Source organism: Crotalus tigris, unplaced genomic scaffold (genome assembly GCF_016545835.1).
Source record: "Crotalus tigris isolate CLP2741 ecotype Arizona unplaced genomic scaffold, ASM1654583v1 scf7180000018925.3142382, whole genome shotgun sequence".
NCBI classification, from domain to species: domain Eukaryota; kingdom Metazoa; phylum Chordata; class Lepidosauria; order Squamata; family Viperidae; genus Crotalus; species Crotalus tigris.
Window position 1 is genome coordinate 2691186 of NW_024097278.1, and position 18252 is coordinate 2709437.

At 39.1% G+C, this 18252-nt stretch overlaps 1 protein-coding gene across 6 annotated transcripts in view; it reads left to right on the forward strand.

Annotated features, from left to right (window-relative positions):
• SEMA3D (semaphorin 3D) overlaps nucleotides 1-18252 on the forward strand; it is a 135921-nt gene that overhangs the window by 109475 nt on the left and 8194 nt on the right. For all 6 annotated transcript variants that reach the window (XM_039357520.1, XM_039357515.1, XM_039357516.1 and 3 more), the window contains 5 exons: nucleotides 5133-5221; nucleotides 7080-7121; nucleotides 8555-8712; nucleotides 9665-9729; nucleotides 12009-12148. In XM_039357520.1, the coding sequence (XP_039213454.1) occupies nucleotides 5133-5221; nucleotides 7080-7121; nucleotides 8555-8712; nucleotides 9665-9729; nucleotides 12009-12148 (494 nt within the window). The remainder of the gene's footprint in view (nucleotides 1-5132; nucleotides 5222-7079; nucleotides 7122-8554; nucleotides 8713-9664; nucleotides 9730-12008; nucleotides 12149-18252) is intronic.

Consider the following 18252-nt stretch of genomic DNA (forward strand, 5'->3'; position numbering starts at 1 on the left):
AATACATACACCCCATTTTTAGCCTAATCTCACCCACCAAATTGCAATGACAATTTGACTCTGAATTCTTTTTTATTAGAGAAATCAAAGCCTCCAAACATAAGAACTAAATAGATAAACAAAAACTATTAGGAATAAGCGCAGACGTGTAGAGGCTTCTGAAGATCTGTTGTAAATTATCTAGTCATTCAAATGGCATAATGTTTAGAAAAAGCTTATTTTTCCCCAAAGGCCAATCAGAACCTTGAACTGGGTACTTAATTTTTCATCTGTTTCAAGATTCTCAATGGGCATGAAACATATGGGTTGTTTTTTTTTCAAGATGTAGTAGATACCCTTTAATGTTTATCCGCCAATTGCAAATAGCAGGTGAGTGGTTATGAATATCTGTTCCAATCTGGGAACATTTTGTAAATGTTGTCAGACAATCAGGGCTAAGCGACTGGAAGGGAAGAAGTAGACAGCGGGAGCTGGGGGGGCGAGGCGCTGAGAGAATCGTATAATGCTAGAGCTGGAGAAGGCCATTGGCCTGTCCGGTCACGCTGTGCTCTAGGCAGGAATCCAAGGAATCTAGACTGGGTAGAAGGCCCTTCCAACATCAAACTCTGCTGGAAGTTTTTGCTAGCACTCATCATCCGCAGGGGAGCTACTCACATTCATTGCCTGCTGAGTGAAAAGGAAGCCTTCTTCAAGGGACCCAAAAATTGAGGTTCAGTCTGGGTGGCCCGAGTCATTTGAGAATTTGGAAACTCCAGGTAGATTTTTGTAATTTGTGAACAAGGTGGTTCGGTGGAGCAGTTGCGCACCCATCAAGAATGTGGAGATATTTTTTTCACTCCCGCTTTTAGGAAAGGTGATCACGTTCGCTCTGATGGCAGCGCCCAGCTAATCAGGGTTAATTTCAGAGAAAGCTATCCAGGTGGAGAGGTGGTGCTCACTTGGGCTGCTTTTCCTTGAGGAAATTCCAGGATTGGAAAGTTTAAAAGGCATCTTAGAAGAAAGCAGTGGCAGAGCTTCTTCCATATTAACATATTACATGTCAATAACACATTATTAATTTTAGCAGACAGATTGAAACAGAAACACAAAAGCACCATGTGAGATGATAACAAATCTTAGTTCTGCTTTTGGGAGGCCCAGTGGAGAGATCCCAAAATGGCCGAGTCTCACAGCACCCTAGATGTTTGTAGAAGCCTACAGCTCAAAGGGCAACACCAGGGTCTTAGCAAAACCTGACACCAAAACCTTATGACCTTGTTTCCATGGTACCAAGGTAGTAGGACCTAAACTTGGCTGGATGGTGCATCTGTTTCCCTGAGATGTAAACAAGACACTGGGAAATATACGTACAGATAAGCAGGTACCAGCTTAAATGATCTTGAGGTCCTCCTATAGTGTGCGAAGATTCCTCTCTTCTCTTTATTTATCAAGCAAGAGTGAAAAATAAACAGCTTAGATGTTATCATAACTCAGAATGAACTCTAAGCAGTGGAGTACCACAAGGTTCCATCTTAGGCCCAGTACCGTTCAATATCTTCATGAATGACTTAGATGAGAGAATAGGAGGAGAACTCATCAAATTTGCAGATGACGCTAAATTGGCAGGAATAGCCAACACCCCAGAAGACAAGCTCAGGGTCCAAAAAGTTCTTGACAGACTTGAACAATGGGCCCTATCCAGCAACATGACATTTAATGTGAAGAAAAGCAAGATTTTACACCTAGACAGGAAAAACCAAAGGTACAAGTACAGATTAGGTGAAACCTGACTCAAAAACAGTAGCTATGAAAAGGATCTTGGAGTCCTATGAGCCAGTAGTCAAAAAAGCTAATATAGGCCTTGGTTGTATAAACAGAGGCACAGAATCAAAATCACATGAAGTATTAATACTGCTTTATACATCCTTAGTAAGACCACACCTGGAGTGCTGCATCCAGTTTTGGTCATCACAAAACAAAAAAGATGTCGAGATTTGGAAAAAGTGCAAAGAAGAGCAACTAAGATGATTAAGGGCCTGGAGACAAAAACATACGAAGAACAGTTGCAGGAATTGGGTATGGCTAGTCTAGAGAAAAGAAGGACTACAGGGGGAGGTGATAGCAGTATTCCAGTATTTGAGGGGCTGCCACAAATAAGAGGGGGTCAACTTATTTTCCAAAGCACCAGAAGGCAAGACAAGAAATAATGGATGGAAAACTAATCAAGGAAAGAAGCAACCTAGAACTAAGGAGAAGTTCTCCTAACAGTGAGGACAATTAACCAGTGAAACAGCTTCCCTCCATAAGTCGTAGGTGCTTCACCTCTGGAGGCTTTTAAGAAGAGACTGGACAGCCACTTGTCTTAAATGGTATAGAGCAAGGATAGGCAACCTTGGCTCTTTTACGACTCGTGGACTTCAACTCCCAGAATTCCTGAGCCAGCCATGCTAAGATGAAATTGAGAGGTTTCCATGCTGAGCCATGCTGGCTCAGGAATTCTGGGAGTTGAGGTCTATGAGTCATAAAGTGGCCTAGGCCTAGGCCAGAGGTAGGCAACCTTGGCTCTTTTATGACTCATGGACTTCAACTCCCAGAATTCCTGAACCAGCCATGCTGAGGGGAAATTGAGAGGTTTCCATGCTGAGCCATGCTGGCTCAGGAATTCTGGGATTTGAAGTCCACGAGTCATAAAAGAGCCAAGGTTGCCTACCCCTGGTATAGAGTCTCCTACTTTTGCTGTGGACTGGTCCCTTCCAGCTCTATTCTGATTGAAATTGAAACTTCTGGAATCTTTGTAATATGAAGGAGAAATCAAGAGATGTCACTACAATCCTCAAAATGCAACTGTCTTCTGCAATGCCACTGTACCATGCTAGCTTCAGGAACCGAGCTTGATTACAGGGCTATTTTGTAAAGATGGTCCTTGATTTAACAAGCTCACCTTTCCACATTTCCCTCAGCGTGCCATGTTTTAAGAGCTCCAATTCAGTCCTCCTCAGACTGCATGTAACCAAACCTTCATCTTGAAAATGTGGTGAATGGATCAGACTCAGGTTATTTTTTCAACAGTCAGAAATTGGTTTATTCATACAAGAGTCGTCTTCCCCTCCTTCAGATTAAGTGATACTGCATGGAATTTTAGCACTTTGGAAGGAATTTGACCAAAGTAGGAAATTGAATGTGGTCAGTTTACTGGAAACTATTTATCTCTCAATCATTCTTCTCATAACAAAGATTAATACTAACGGTATAATTACCTTCATCATGAGGTTTAAATTGAGTGAAATTAGCATACGAGGCAGTCAGTTTAATCAAAGGAGAAGCTTGAAGCAACGTTGTCTGCAGTACCGTTAAGTTGAAAGATCCTTTTCTTTCCTTTAAGTTTGGTCTTCAGTTACTTAATTTCAGGATCTTTTGTTTGTTCAATCACTGCCATATGAAAAGTTCCATGCGCACACAATGCAGGAGAGGGGAAATATAGGAAATAATTCACAATTGATTGCAGGGGAATTGGCATTGTTGCTCGTTGCTCATTTGCATAATCCATTGACAATGTACCTGGAGGGCTTTTGGGATGCGTGAAAAGCACACTGGATTTCATTTTATTTTTCTAATGATCAGGATAAGTTTCTAGTGCTTAGTCCAGGCTCAGAGGCCTTGTGCATGGTGGAAACCTGCATGAGCTCTGAAGACTGCACGTGCTTACAGCCATCTTTATAACATTTATAACTGAAAAGTTTGCTTACAGTCACTTTTATAACATTTGAGGGGACTATATATGATCATTTATCAATTTCTTCCACATGTAGGAGAATAAGGTGGTAATAAAATGTCAGCCCTCCCAAGTAAACAAGACAGAAAACATGAGCAGATGAACTAATTCTACTTTATTGTATCAGGCTACATTAGCAGAATCTTCCAAGTCTAAGAATACTAATCTCCCACTATTACTTTTAATAGTCTGATATGTTAGGCCGGATCCTTCCTAACTTTATTTCTTTGCCTATTAAGCAGTTGTGGGCTGCTCTCTGATCCTTTCCTGGACAGCATCTTTTCCCCTCCTTTCTTAAGGTCCTTCCTGCATACCATTATGTAAAATGAGTTGCCGAGAACTAATTCAGTTGATAACTAACTTGGGATCACATGAATGCATGCTAGCACTCTTCCTGTATATGTATGTCCTTGATAGCTGCAAAAATGCGAATCCCGGGCATATCTGGGGCCGATGACGCAGTCTAGGAGCTGGGCGCAAACGTTAGTTAACTTTATTTAAGGCATTTCTGTTAACTGGCTATAACCCTGACGATGTCGGAAGCTCCCAACAAAAGCTCGGTTTTATTAAATTTTTTCCTATTTCTCCTGGTGATCGTGAGTTATTTATTTTATGATATGAACATACCCAGGAGTCACATTTTTACGGACATTTCTAATCATATATATATATATGAAGAATATATATGAAGCACGAAGCTGAAAACACCAACCTGAAGATGACGAATGAGACTTCGTCGAAACGTCGCCAAGACATTTCCAATTTGACGCGGGAGAAAACCCGAATAACCAAAGACCTATATATATATATATATATATATATATATATATATATGTATGTGTGTGTGTGTGTGTGTGTGTGTGTGTGTGTGTGTGTGTGTGTGTGTAATTGGAGATGTGAACTTGTTTACCTTTACAGTACAGCCATGGGTAAAATCTCTTATAAGTTGTACTTCATTTTATTTAAATAACTTATATGGCCATCTATCTCATGTGGTCTTCCTAGGCAGCTCACAACCACAAATAATAATAATAAAAAATCCCACCACTTAACAGAAGACCAACAGCTATCACTTGGATAAAGGTCTTCCTCTCTTCCCTTGACAGGATCCGTAACAATAGGCTGTGGCTGTATGCAAGCAACAAATTAGATTTACTCACTGGCTTTATAACATGTTCTCTCCTTGGTATTAAACAGCAGCAAGCAGTGATCAGAGAAGGGGGGAAAAGGGATATTTATATGATATGGATTTAGCTAAAAAGTACTGGGAGAAGAATGAAAATACAAGGCTTCTGTTTACGGGAAACGTTGATAAATGAACCGTTTCCAGAGTGGGGAAACATCCTGATAGCTTTTTTCAGTAGGATCCTTTCAATTTCAGATATAGGAACAGTGCTGAAAGTTTTGAGCATCGCCAAAGAAAAATGGGACATGGAAGAGGTGATCCTGGAAGAACTACAAATATTCAAGGTAGGTCTCCAAAAGTGAACTATTTTTTACATTAGAGTAGAGGTCCCCAACCCCCGGTCCGTGGACTGATACCGGGCCACAGCATGCCAGCAACTGGTTCACACAAACAAGCAAAGCCACATCTGCAAAATGCAGGCAGCACACAAAACCACACACCCTCCAGTCTGCGAAAAAAACTCTCTCCATGTAACCAGTCCCTGGTGCCCAAAAGGTTGGGGGCCTCTGCGCTAGAGGAAAAAAACTGATCAAGATATTTGTTTTTATTTTTAATTTTGTTATGAAATTTATTTGCTGTCCACCTCATATCCAATGACTCTGGTTAGCTAAGATATATTTTGGGCCAGAGGAAAGACTTCAATAACAGCAACATAAATACCTTTTTTTGGGGGGAGGGGGTATTAAAGAGGAGAAAAAAAGCACGAAGAGTGAAATTTGAGACAAATCCTGGTGGAGTAAAAGTCTGCAGTCATTTCAAGGATAGGCAAACCATTTTGATCATCTTAGCAAACTTACTTGCTGGGGTGCTGTGCCCTTATTCCAAATCATGACATTTCCTCCAGGCTGCTAATTAAGCAGCTCTCTTGCCAAGGACAATGAGGTAATGAGATGTTGTGATATTGTTGCATGTATTAGTGGTACAACCCCCCAGAATTAAGTCTTCTTCCAGACAAGCTCATCTGTGGCCTCCATGAACACCTTCAGGGTATTCAGATACGATAAGCTATTATTGCAAAATAATCATTTCAGAACGAAAACCTTTTTTTTAAAAAATGAAATTAATCTCCCTGTTAAGGGAGATGTTAAGTAGATGATTCTTGTTTTAAACCTTCCCATATCACAATTTGGCTGCCACAGGCACTAATTATAACTATATCACGTCGAAAATATCTGGGATCACCAATCAGCTGCCAAGTTATCTGGAATTATTAAGCATGTACCAATTTGTTGCATATTTGTAATATTAGATTTAATACCAAACAGAGCTATTAGCTCAACAGATGTTCCTCTACTTTATGCACTTCGTTTCTTTTTCTTTTTTTCTTACAGAAAAAATAGAGGGGAAAAATACTGTAGGTTCTCTATATATTAATCCATCTGAGAGTTATTTAATTCGATGTAGGTATTTCCAAGAACATGCGAGCAACAAAGGAGAGGAATTTCCTCACTCAAGGAATATTGTAGTCCACATTGCTTGCTTGAAGAAAAGATTTATTTGACCACCCAAAGATTGTTCAATTCAATTAAGATGTTCTTCCTGAAATCTCTCAGGAAGAATTCTTGGTTATGGAAAACTCAAATCTAGGAAGCAACTTTAAACACTCAAGACTGCACTGGGTGTTAACCCCATTAAACCACCTTCATTTACAAGATTACATAAGCCTGGAATTCCATTCTGATATTCCAGGTTAGATGTTGTTGTTGTTAATTGCGAAGTCGTGTCCGACCCATCGCGACCCCATGGACAATGTTCCTCCAGGTCTTCCTGTCCTCTGCCATCTTTTGGAGTCCATTTAAGTTCATACCTACTGCTTCAGTGACTCCATCCAGCCATCTCATTCTCTGTCGTCCCATTCTTCTATTGCCCTCAATCTTTCCCAGCATTAGGCCCTTCTCCAGTGAGTCCTTCCTTCTCATTAGGTGGCCAAAGTATTTGAGTTTCAACTTCAGGATCTGGCCTTCTAAAGAGCAGTTGGGGTTGATCTCCTCTAGGACTGCCAGGTTAGATATGGTTTATCAAAAAGGCTTAAATAACAAATCGGTGTTCTTGAGTGATACGACACACGTCCTTTCCTTGATAACATCTTTTCCTCCAGATGTTGACTCTGCCTTCACTGACATTTGTTCATTTGCTTTGCAGCATCCATCACCTATTTTGACCATGGAGATGTCTCCAAAGCAGGTAATTTGTAAATAGCACTTGATAAATGGCTTTTTTAAAGCCCGTGTGTAATATTTTATGATTTAATATTTGCTTGTTTTTCCCCCTAATCTTACCCTTTCCAGTCCTTCCTGTCAAATTGCTCCTTTTGATTTGAGATCCATTTCCACATTCCACATGAACACTCTATAATTCATTGCATATTAAAGAAAAAAACAGTAAAAGAGGGAAGAAGAAGATGTTGCATATATATTAGTTTGATTCTTTCTTGCTGATAGCTTTTGTGCAGAACCTATTTGTCACACTGATAATTGTGTTATGCAGAAGTGTTCATTCAGAAGTTAATCTGAGTGGTCAGTAGGATTTATGCTTCATAAGCAAATTTAAGGTTCCATCTTCAATTGGAACAACTGTTTTCATCTTTCTAGACTTGGCCATGTCAAGGTTACAGGGAACTGCCTCTGTCAATATTTAAAGCAGGGTTCTTAGCTTTAGCCCAGTGGTTCTCAACCTTTTTAAAGCCGCGACCTCCAACCGGTCGTAAGTCGAGGACTACTCAACTGGTGCAGCACCGTTTGCAGAATGGAACTTTTAGCAGGCTCAGCAGGGCAGAGACAGCCTGGACAATTCCTATTGGCTTTTGAAAGCCAATAGAATTAGACTCTATTCAAGAGAGTCTATTCTATTGGCTTTCAAAAGCCAAGAGAATAAAAGGGAGTAGCACAGCTAAGGAAAAGGGGGAAAAAAATGGTGGACTGTGTTGTTTGGCGACCCCCATGAAATGGTCATTTCACTCCAAATGGGGTCCCGACCCACAGGTTGAGAACCACTGCTTTAGCCATTTAAAGATGTATGGACTTCAACTCCCAGAATTCCCTGGCCAGCATGCTGGGAATTGAAGTGTATACACCTTGAATTTCAAGACTGAAAGAACCATGAAAAGAAGGTTTGGATTACCTAAATCTTTTTGGGGACTCATGTTCATTAATTAGAATACAAAGTAGTCCGGAGTTTCCAACTTAATCAATTTGTGTCTGTGTGTATAACTTCTTTAGATTTCTGTCAGGGTTTTGGTTTTTTTTACTATGTTATTGCCCCTGGATTTTTAAAGCAGACTTGAGGCCAAATCTAAATAATTGGAAGTGATGCCATGATGTTAAACAGGTGAGCTGCAGCAAAAGAGTGGCTTGAAATGTCTCTAAAAAAAAAAAAATACCAGGGTTTTCTGCTTATCTTTATAACAAAATGGTTGTGAGCCCATAAACCTAGTTAAAGCAAGTTCATTTAACTATGTAGAAAGAGACAGTTTCATGGATTCTGTTCCCTGCTCTATAAACAGTAATATTGATGGACATGGAGGCATTTCTATAATAACAGGTTTCTTTTAAAAGTATTTTAATGCTATAAAGCAATGTGAAATTGTTTCTCATTTGTTTGCCTTGTTTGATTTGTAGCAACAATTGTACATTGGTTCCAGAAATGGACTGGCTCAGCTTTCCTTGCACAGATGTCATACATATGGGAAGGCATGTGCTGATTGCTGCCTTGCCAGGGACCCCTATTGTGCTTGGGATGGAAATTCCTGTTCCAGATACACCCCAACTTCAAAAAGGTAAGGAATCTGCCCATCCGAACTATTATGCCTAATGCTGGCTTGTTGCTTGAACCTCAGTCAATATTAGGCACACATACTGAGGAGCATATTGGGATCTAAGGGAACCTCCTTCCCTCTTTCTCCATTGGTGTCTGCTATAATTTTCCCTACTAAGTTCTCTACATGGTCTATGGTTTCCTGTTCACATTAGAATAAAATATCTCTGAAACCTTAGCCCAGTGGTTCTCAACCTGTGGGTCGGGACCCCATTTGGTGTCGAGCGACCATTTCACGGGGGTCGCCAAACAACGCAGTCTGCCATTTTTTCCCCTTTTTCCTTAGCTGTGCTACTCCCTTTTATTCTATTGGCTTTTGAAAGCCAATAGAATAGACTCTCTTGAATAGAGTCTAATTCTATTGGCTTTCAAAAGCCAATAGGAATTGTCCAGGCTGTCTCTGCCCTGCTGAGCCCGCCAAAAGTCCCATTCTGCAAATGGTGCTGCACCAGTTGAGTAGTCCTCGACTTACGATCGGTTGAGTAGTCCTCGACTTACAAACGGTTGGGGGTCGCGGCAATTAAAAAGGTTGAGAGCCACTGCCTTAGCAATTAGATGGAAAGGGTAGTTATTGATTACTCACTTGATTTAATCTCAGGTTTCATGGCAAGATCTCTTGGCAACTCTTTCTTTGCTTGAAAGTAGTCCTGGGATTGAAGAGACAAGAAAGTTGGAATGGGGACAAGACAAGTTGAAAGATCTTCTTAAAATACCAAGTGCTTTGTAATCTTCTTCAGGGTCGTTATTCGCATCTTATTCCCGTCCCCAGCATGCACACTCAAAGAATCCACCTACTTTGGTTCAGTCCATGAATTGCCTTCCTGAAATATAATGTACATACCAGCCTTGTCAGCCAGAAACATAAGAATTCTGTCTTAAATGCCATTTTGGCAACTTATTTGTTCATTTTCTAGGCGTGCAAGGAGGCAAGACGTGAAATATGGAGACCCGATTACCCAGTGCTGGGATGTTGAAGACAGTAAGTATTGAATTGGTGTTCTTATTTCCAACATCTCTCATTTCAGTTGAGAAGCTGGCAACCTTAATCCAACCATAGGTGATGGTTTTTTGTTGTTTTGTCTTAAAAACCCATGGTGCTCCTCTGTGTCTCAAAGGGATTCCTTGGTCTGTTCTGGATGTTGAGAATTGTATTCTTGACACTTGAGGCTGTCCGTTCAGTAGGGTAGGGTAAGATAGGATAGGATAAAGAATAGAGAATAGAAAATAGAGATTGGAATAGAATAGAATAGAATAGAATAGAATAGAATAGAATAGAATAGAATAGAATAGAATAGAATAGAATAGAATAGAATAGATATTGGAATGGAATGGAATGGATAGAACGGAACAGAACAGAATAGAATAGAATAGATATTGGAATGGAATAGAACAGAATGGAATAGAATGGAACAGAACAGAATAGAATAGAATAGATATTGGAATGGAATAGAACAGAATGGAATAGAATGGAATGGAATAGAACAGAACAACAGAACAGAACAGAACAGAACAGAATAGAATAGAATAGAATAGAATAGAATTCTTTATTGGCCAAGTGTGACGCACAAGGAATTTGTCTCCGGTGCAGAAGCTCTCAATGTACAAATTGGCACCAATATTCCATAACCAAGAGTGGCTGGTGTATTGTTATTCTTTCTCAATATTGCAACTTACTATTTAGTTATCAGCAGCAGCCATCAAGAGATGAAAAAAAACACCGTTCTGGAACCCAAATGGGGAAATATTGTGTCTATAAGACTTTCAGTGAGGGAGCCAAGTCAGGAAAAGTTCCTGAAGCAAAATCATCAAATGCACTTCTCACATTTTCTTATCTATTTTTGCACATCAACTCTTGGACCAAAATCCGAAATCTTAGTTCCAATTAGCAAGTAATCCAAGATTTCTTCTAATTCTTCCCTACTAATTAAGCAATCTCCTTTTCAGCAACAGCTTACTGTCTTCCCACAGATATAGCTGTTCATGCTCCTGCCAGACTAACTTGCTCCCTGGCAAAAGGTATTGCAATATGCATTATCTATAGTCAGCCTTGTGGTTAAGCTGAAATTTCTGTAACAACATAACATAAAATTTAAAATGCTCAGTTCGGAATATTTATTTTCCTTTCTTAGAGGAGTAAGGGGGGTAAAACCACTGAAGCAAAACAGTATTATTTTTCCTTAAAAAATGAATATTTAATTCAGAGTTTCAATTACTGCACAGTTGTTTTCATATTAATCCTGTTGTGTATGCAAATCAAAAGAAACGTGGAGGGCCTGAGTGCAGTCAGCATTAAGGAAAATGAGAGTTTCTGTGCTTTTGTTCTGTGGGGAGAAGAGCTGTCCCAGAGAAGAAGTCAAAATAAAATTTCTGGAAGGAATAGATTTTATTTGTCTTATAACAAGGCAATGATGTAGGCCGATGGGGATGACACGAAATAAATCTTGGAAACAATTTAATTTCTAGCATGTGAGCCTATCTCTAGTAGCTAGGGAAAAATAGAGGACAATTATTATTTTTTTTAAGTTTCCTGTTGCACCCAACTCCATTTATTTTCCCCATACCACCAAAAGTATCAGTTCATTGTGTCCACTGTTTCTATCCTATCTTTGAAAATGTTCAAATTGAAGGTATTCAAATTGTTCCCAAAATAATGTAAATATCTTCACAGTAGAATTATTCCAGTACTTTTGAATGATGAATATCCAAATGTTTTGGGGGATATTTATATACAGCCCAAAAAGTCTTTCCATGAATTCACATTTTTCTCTCTCTAATGTGACCGCTTTCCCAAAACATTTAGTTTTCTCATATATTTTTTGGGGTCAATATATGCATTTTTGTCTGGGGGGGGTAGTGGTGATGAGCTGCATTCTATGAATTGGAAAATACAATAATGAAAAATAATAATTGGGTTCCAGTTCATAGGTTAGTCCAGGAATAATAAATTAAAGACTTACATGAATTAGAGACTTGACTTCCTTGTCTTAAGCCTCATTGAAAGCAATTTCAGAACGAAAGAATATAGATCGAATTCTTCTTTCACAGTGATGGAGATGACAGGAAGTGACCAAGTCAAAGATGAATGGCATTGTTATAAATGGCTGACATTAATTTGAATGTCTGTGTGCCATTCCAAACCATTTGTTTTCTTTAACAGCTTAAGGTGCTGTTCTGCCATCTGCTCCGCATCAGTCATGTTTTCCCGTTCTTTAATAAATCAGGCTAGAGTTAATCCCCTCTCCTGTGTTTGCTTTCCAGGCATTAGTCATGAAACCAGTGATGAAAAGGTGATTTTTGGCATTGAATTTAACTCAACGTTTCTGGAATGTGTCCCAAAGTCACAGCAAGCTTCCATTAGGTGGTTTATTCAGCGTTCTGGAGAAGAGCACCGGGAAGAGGTGAGGCTGGCTTTCCCTCGAGAGAGAAAACTCCATATGCATTGGTGAAAAAAATGAATTTGTCAATATTAGATTCAGCATAACTGATTTAGCTCATAAAATAAATACTGTAGATCACGGGTATCAACTCGCCATGTCATGTGATGTGTCGTGACTTTTTTCACATTGCCAGAGGTGGGCATGGCATCCGTATGATGGAACCGGCCCATGGGCTGGCAATTTAACACCCCTGTTGTAGATAGATAGAGCGATAGAGAGACAGACAGACAGACAGATAGATACTGTCCACATATGATGATAGATAAACAGACTGTCCACATATGATGATAGATAGATAGACAGACAAACAGACACTCTCTCCACATATGATGATAGACAGACAGATAGACTGCCCACATATGATGATGATAGATAGACAGACAGACAGACCACATATGATAGATAGACAGACTGTCCACATATGATGATAGCTAGACAGACAGACAGACAGATACTGTCCATATATGATGAGAGATAGACAGACAGATATTGTCCATATATGATGAGAGATAGATAGACAGACAGACAGATACTGTCCATATATGATGAGAGATAGACAGACAGACACTGTCCACATATGATGATAGATAGACAGACAGATACTGTCCATATATGATGAGAGATAGATAGACAGACAGACAGATAGATTCTATCCACATATATGATAGACAGACAGACAGACACTGTCCACATATGATGATAGACAGATAGACTGTCCACATATGATAGATAGATAGATAGATAGATAGATAGATAGATAGATAGATAGATAGATAGATAGATAGATGGATGGATGGATGGATGATGGGTGGGTGGATGGAGTGGATAGATAGATAGATAGATAGATAGATAGATAGATAGATAGATAGATAGATAGATAGATAGATAGATAGATAGATCTATCCATCTATCCATCCATCTATGGATGGATCTATGGTATTATAAAAATAGATAGATGTGCTTATTTGGTCAGAAATAAGTTGGTCACAGCCAAATTTCTTTCATTTTATTAAACTTTTCTTTCTTCTGTACCTCTTTTCAACTTTTTGCTTTCCTCCAAAAGCAGTAGGGGGTTGTAACTTTTCCGTTTGCATCTTACTCTCAGTCCCGATCCCAGCCCTTTGGGGTAATTCCAGTTGAATCACATTTAGCAAATGACGTGCTGTTCCTGGAATTCACGCGCAGTAACATTTCCCCAGACCTTCTGTGCCTCACTCCAGAAGTAAAGGGCTTGGAGTAGCTCACCAGGGTGCGAAACCTGCTTTCCTAAGAGGAAAGAGAGGGCAACTTCCAGCTCGGCTTCACAGCCCTTTGGCCCTGCAGGGTCAGGCTTTGGAGTGTCATTTCCAGGCAGAGCTGGGCGTGGAAGTAAAACAGGATTTCCAGTGATCCGGTTGCTTTCACCATGTCATTCGGGCATCAGTGTGTGTGTGGGGGGGGGAGGAGTGGAACATCTCCCTGCAGTGAGAAGGATTTCCGTCCTCCAACTCTTCACTTTTATTTCAGTGATGCTCAAGCAAACCAGAGTTTTGTCTCTTGGTTTTGAGGGTGTTTCTCCTCCTCCTTGTACTAGAATCACAAAGGAGAGGAAGGAAAAAATAATAATTAAGGTATCATCATGTGTCCATGAAGCTGGAATCAACTGAAAATCAACCCCGGGCTCCTCCATTTATTTAATCATCATATATTTCCTTTCTGCGGCGAAATATAAAGGCACCTAAGCGCTGAGTTCAACTCAGTTCTTGGCAAAGATGGTTTGTCACGTTTAAGAAACATTAGACGCAGTTTAAGTTACATTAGGTTACTTAATTTAACTTAACTTGATTACATTAAGTTATAGCCCCAAGTCCAATTTGCCCCAAGATTCAGTTTTACCGAACTGCCACGTGTGCCATAAATATAAAACAATTGCCCATGAGATAAGCTGCTGTTTAAATTTTATTAATAAAATAAATGAAATAACATGTACACTTTCAGAGAAATCTAACAAACCGTACACCTAAAATGACAACTTGTATATTCTTGTTTTTCCTTATTCTTCTTTCGTGACTTTTTCCTCCCCCCCCCCGCCGTTGATTGGTTCAATAATTGCAGGAAAATATCAATTGGACGTTGTTTTCATTGTGCGCAATTAGGTATCTGTCAATTGTTGTTCTGTTGTACTTCAAAGCTACCTTCCAGAGGTGATGAAAAAACTATTAATATGGTTCCAAAATAGATAGACAAAACTAAACAAAAGGAACACGCAAGAATAAGAAGGAGCAAAATGCCACGGGAAAATTGTAAAAGTGACAAAATGTCCTAGCCCAGAAGTGCGGTATAATTTAAGATCCCCTGATGTTTGAGCGACACCGAATATTTTAGAATATGGAAAGTGTGTAATTAGCACTCCCATGAATTGGTTCCTCACCATAGTGGATATGGCCACCTCTTTCTGTGGATTTAACCATAGACACAACTTTGCTTGTGTCAGTGTTCCATGTCACGCTTCCATAGCAATCATAAGTCATCGTCACCATCTCCGGTGGCACAATGTTAGAATGCAGTATTTCAGGTTGACTCTGTCCACAGCCAGACGTTCGATTCTGACCAGCTCAAGGTTGACTCAGACTGTCCAGATTGTTGGTGACAATAGGCTGGCATTAGTAAACCACTTAGAGAGGGCTGTAAAGCACATGAAGCAATATATAAGTCTAAGTGCTAGTGCTATTGCTATCAGCAATCAACCCCTGTGGTTGAAGACATAATGACAACCAATCAGCAGATGAGTTGTGGTGTCAGTGAACAGAATTTCTGCAGACTTTGGGCAAAAGAACCCAAGTCAATATGAACATCAGCACATAGTCAAAACATGGAACTAGCTGAAGTCACAGGTACATGTTGGCATGTGGTTTAGGAAGACTAGAAATGAGATTGTACATAATGGATAGAAAAAGAATCCAATGAATAGCAAACATAAACATTTTTCCTCCCTTTAGTTCTTTGTTTTGATAAATGTCCAGAATGTGTAAAAGATGCCTTGACTAAACAACCTGGACACCAACCACGTTTGAATCTTGGTTAATTAGACTGTCTTATGAATTAATGTAATAAGATTTAATGTGAAAAATTTAATGGTTTGGAAGCTCAGGCTATGAATTAAGAACTGTTTTATTCAGATGTCATTTCTGCCGTTAATTCACCAGGCAGCCGTTGGCAACTCCCCATCTCAAAATCTTTCCATATTTCATTTAAAATGTGGGAATAATAATACTAAACCAGGCTTCTTTTATTACTTATTGAGGTTCTGTTTTCTCATTTCCTCCAAGGAATGTAAAATGGCTTATGTATTATTTCTGTATTTTTCCCCCTCTAAGGTGAAATAGACTGAGGTTGTCAGTGGTTACCCAAGGAGATTTGAGGTTGGGCATGGAAATTTTATTCTCTCTAGTCCTAAATTGACAATGTTCTAGTTATGTATGTTGCTTTAAAATTGTTGCCTATTTATATTACTGTTAGGAAAGGACAGATTTATCTATTGTTTGGGTTATTTTGACTTAAGACAAATATTTATACATAATTTCATTCTGGCTCATTTCTTCATCAGTTTATGAAATAAAATAAAAGAGAAATGTGTACATCCTGTTTTGACATTTCCACACAATGACCTTTTTTAGGATTTCCCCCCAAAATAGGTATGAGAATGGAAGTAATACTCTAATTACTTTCTTTATAAAGTTCAGCAGTGCTCCAGAGAAAAACGCAAAAAAGTAAGACATAACTGTTATATAATAATTAGATAATAATTCTAATTCTCAGATTTATCCCAAAAGTGAACATAATGGTTAGACTATAAATGAAATCCTGAAGTTTTTCCAATAATTGGAGACAAAGTGATTCCATGTTGTAGGAATAGAAAGACAGAAGTCCTTTCTAAATAAACCATTCACAAAGGCAAGCAATGTTGCCAGCCCTTAGTGCAGTTTTAATATGTTGCTTTCTGGGTTTTTTTTTTTTTTAAACACTCTCTTAACACTTTCTTCCTAACATGCAATTCCCTTGAATAGTTATTTTATTTGTATTGAAAGCAGGAATGGCTCTAAATCGATAGCGCAGTCATTAATATGAGTCAAAGCTTGGAAAAGTACAGGACTCCATATGTCATTGCTATCAACATGAAGATAATTGATTGGCATCACAGGACTCCATATGTCATTGCTATCAACATGAAGATGATTGATTGACATCACTGGAATTTAAAGTCAAGAGATGATCAGCATGTGTCAGCACCAATATAGACAACAAGACATTTCTCAAGGGCAAGAAGACGTGATGTCATCCTCCATCAATCAAGGGTTATCTAGATGGAACATCAGAATATCACTGTGGCCAAAACAGAGGATTGGGGTGATGTTAGGAAATCAATTTTTAGAGCAGATTTATTGATCGGGTCATGGCTGATTTTTCCTATTGGTTTCAGTGGAACCAAATTTTTGTTAGAGGTGGATTCAGTCCTGTGTGTGAAAGTCTATGAGAGAGATCTGCAGCTCGTTTCATGTACAGTTAACTATAATTAAGTCTCACTGAAAACATCTGGCATTTTTCAGTTTGAATTAAGACTATTTCAGTAGAAATGGTGGGAGTTATTTAATGCATTATCTTGTCTTGTGGGATATTCCCTGAGGATTCTATTTGGAGAGACAATTTGTAGGAAGCTGATATATCACTGTTACAATTGACACTTCTCCCTAGTGATTCTTGTGAAGGTAGTGGTGATCTCCACCCAAAGTACTTGCATTCCCAGATCTTCTGTTTTGTAAAAGTATTTCTCTTGCAGCTACATGGGAAGAATTCTAAATTTAAAAGTAGGCTCGTTCACCTCAATAGTTTCTGAAGATTGTCCTCCATCGTAAGTCTGGTACCTTAAGGTGTCTGGGCCAAGTTCTTCCAACTATGAGTTTCCATAGCTAAGAATGGCCTTGACCTAGGTCAGCCTCATCTTCATCCAACACTAACCATGCTACCACATTGGCTCATGTGTAGAACTGAACTCATGCCTAAGCGTGCTTTAGATTTTCACTTTTTAGAGCCAAGCTCAACAAAACCACTGTGTCTGTTAGGCATAGGTTATACAGACTTCAAAATAGTCCACAACTCTATGAAACATGGATACTCTTAAGTGAATGTCCTTTTTGGCCAACACAAGGTGGTCTGGCTTTGCTTTGGAGAGACGGTGTATGCCACAGAAGTGATGCAATTCTCTCACAAAGAAAGAAGAAGAAGCACAGTTTGACTCAAGATTAGATGGCTCAAAGACTCCCCCAGGAATTTCTGCAGCTGGAAGAGGCATTGAACATCTGCTTCTTTTGGCTGGACAGAAGGCTGGCAGAGATTTCTTGGCACAGGCAGGACCTTTGGCCATTGTTGGAACCGTGGGAGGTAGTGTCAGTAATACCTCTGTTTTACTTCAGTAAGAGTGAAGGTTTGAGTGAGAGTAGCAGCTTTTGTTAAGGCTGCATATCCTCAAAATTTTGCACAGCCCTAGTTATTACTGAATCTGATCTACTAGCCACAATATTTGTTTAATGTATATCTTTGTACAGTGGCTTTGTGTGCCCTGTTTTTTTTTCTTCCCCTGTTTGGAATTTAATCAAAGTTTTTTTTTAGTATATCTAGTTCCACCAGTCCTGTTATAAATTAAGCATGTGAATGAAAGATTGAAGATCTGGTAGCAAGAAGTGAAATGCCTGCTGTTTATGAAACTCCAGAGGCCTGAGGATAGAAGAAAGACAGAAATATTGAACTGCTGTTCAAGGCATGATAAGGATAGAGGAGTCGTGGTTTTGTTTTTCATTTTATTGAAGATGGTAGTTGACAGACAGACACCAAATCCAGGTTCCCTTATATTCTTGACATGTATTTCTAAAAACCTCAAATTTGAATACAACTCACAGTTTCCTTATAAGGAACACAGATACAAAAATCTGTATCTACACAGTATTTGCTTTGTCAGTTAAAATATTTCTATCAAGTTACCAGCACAGTAAGTTGGGGAAAATAAATTCTGGAGTAAAAAAAAAAAAAAA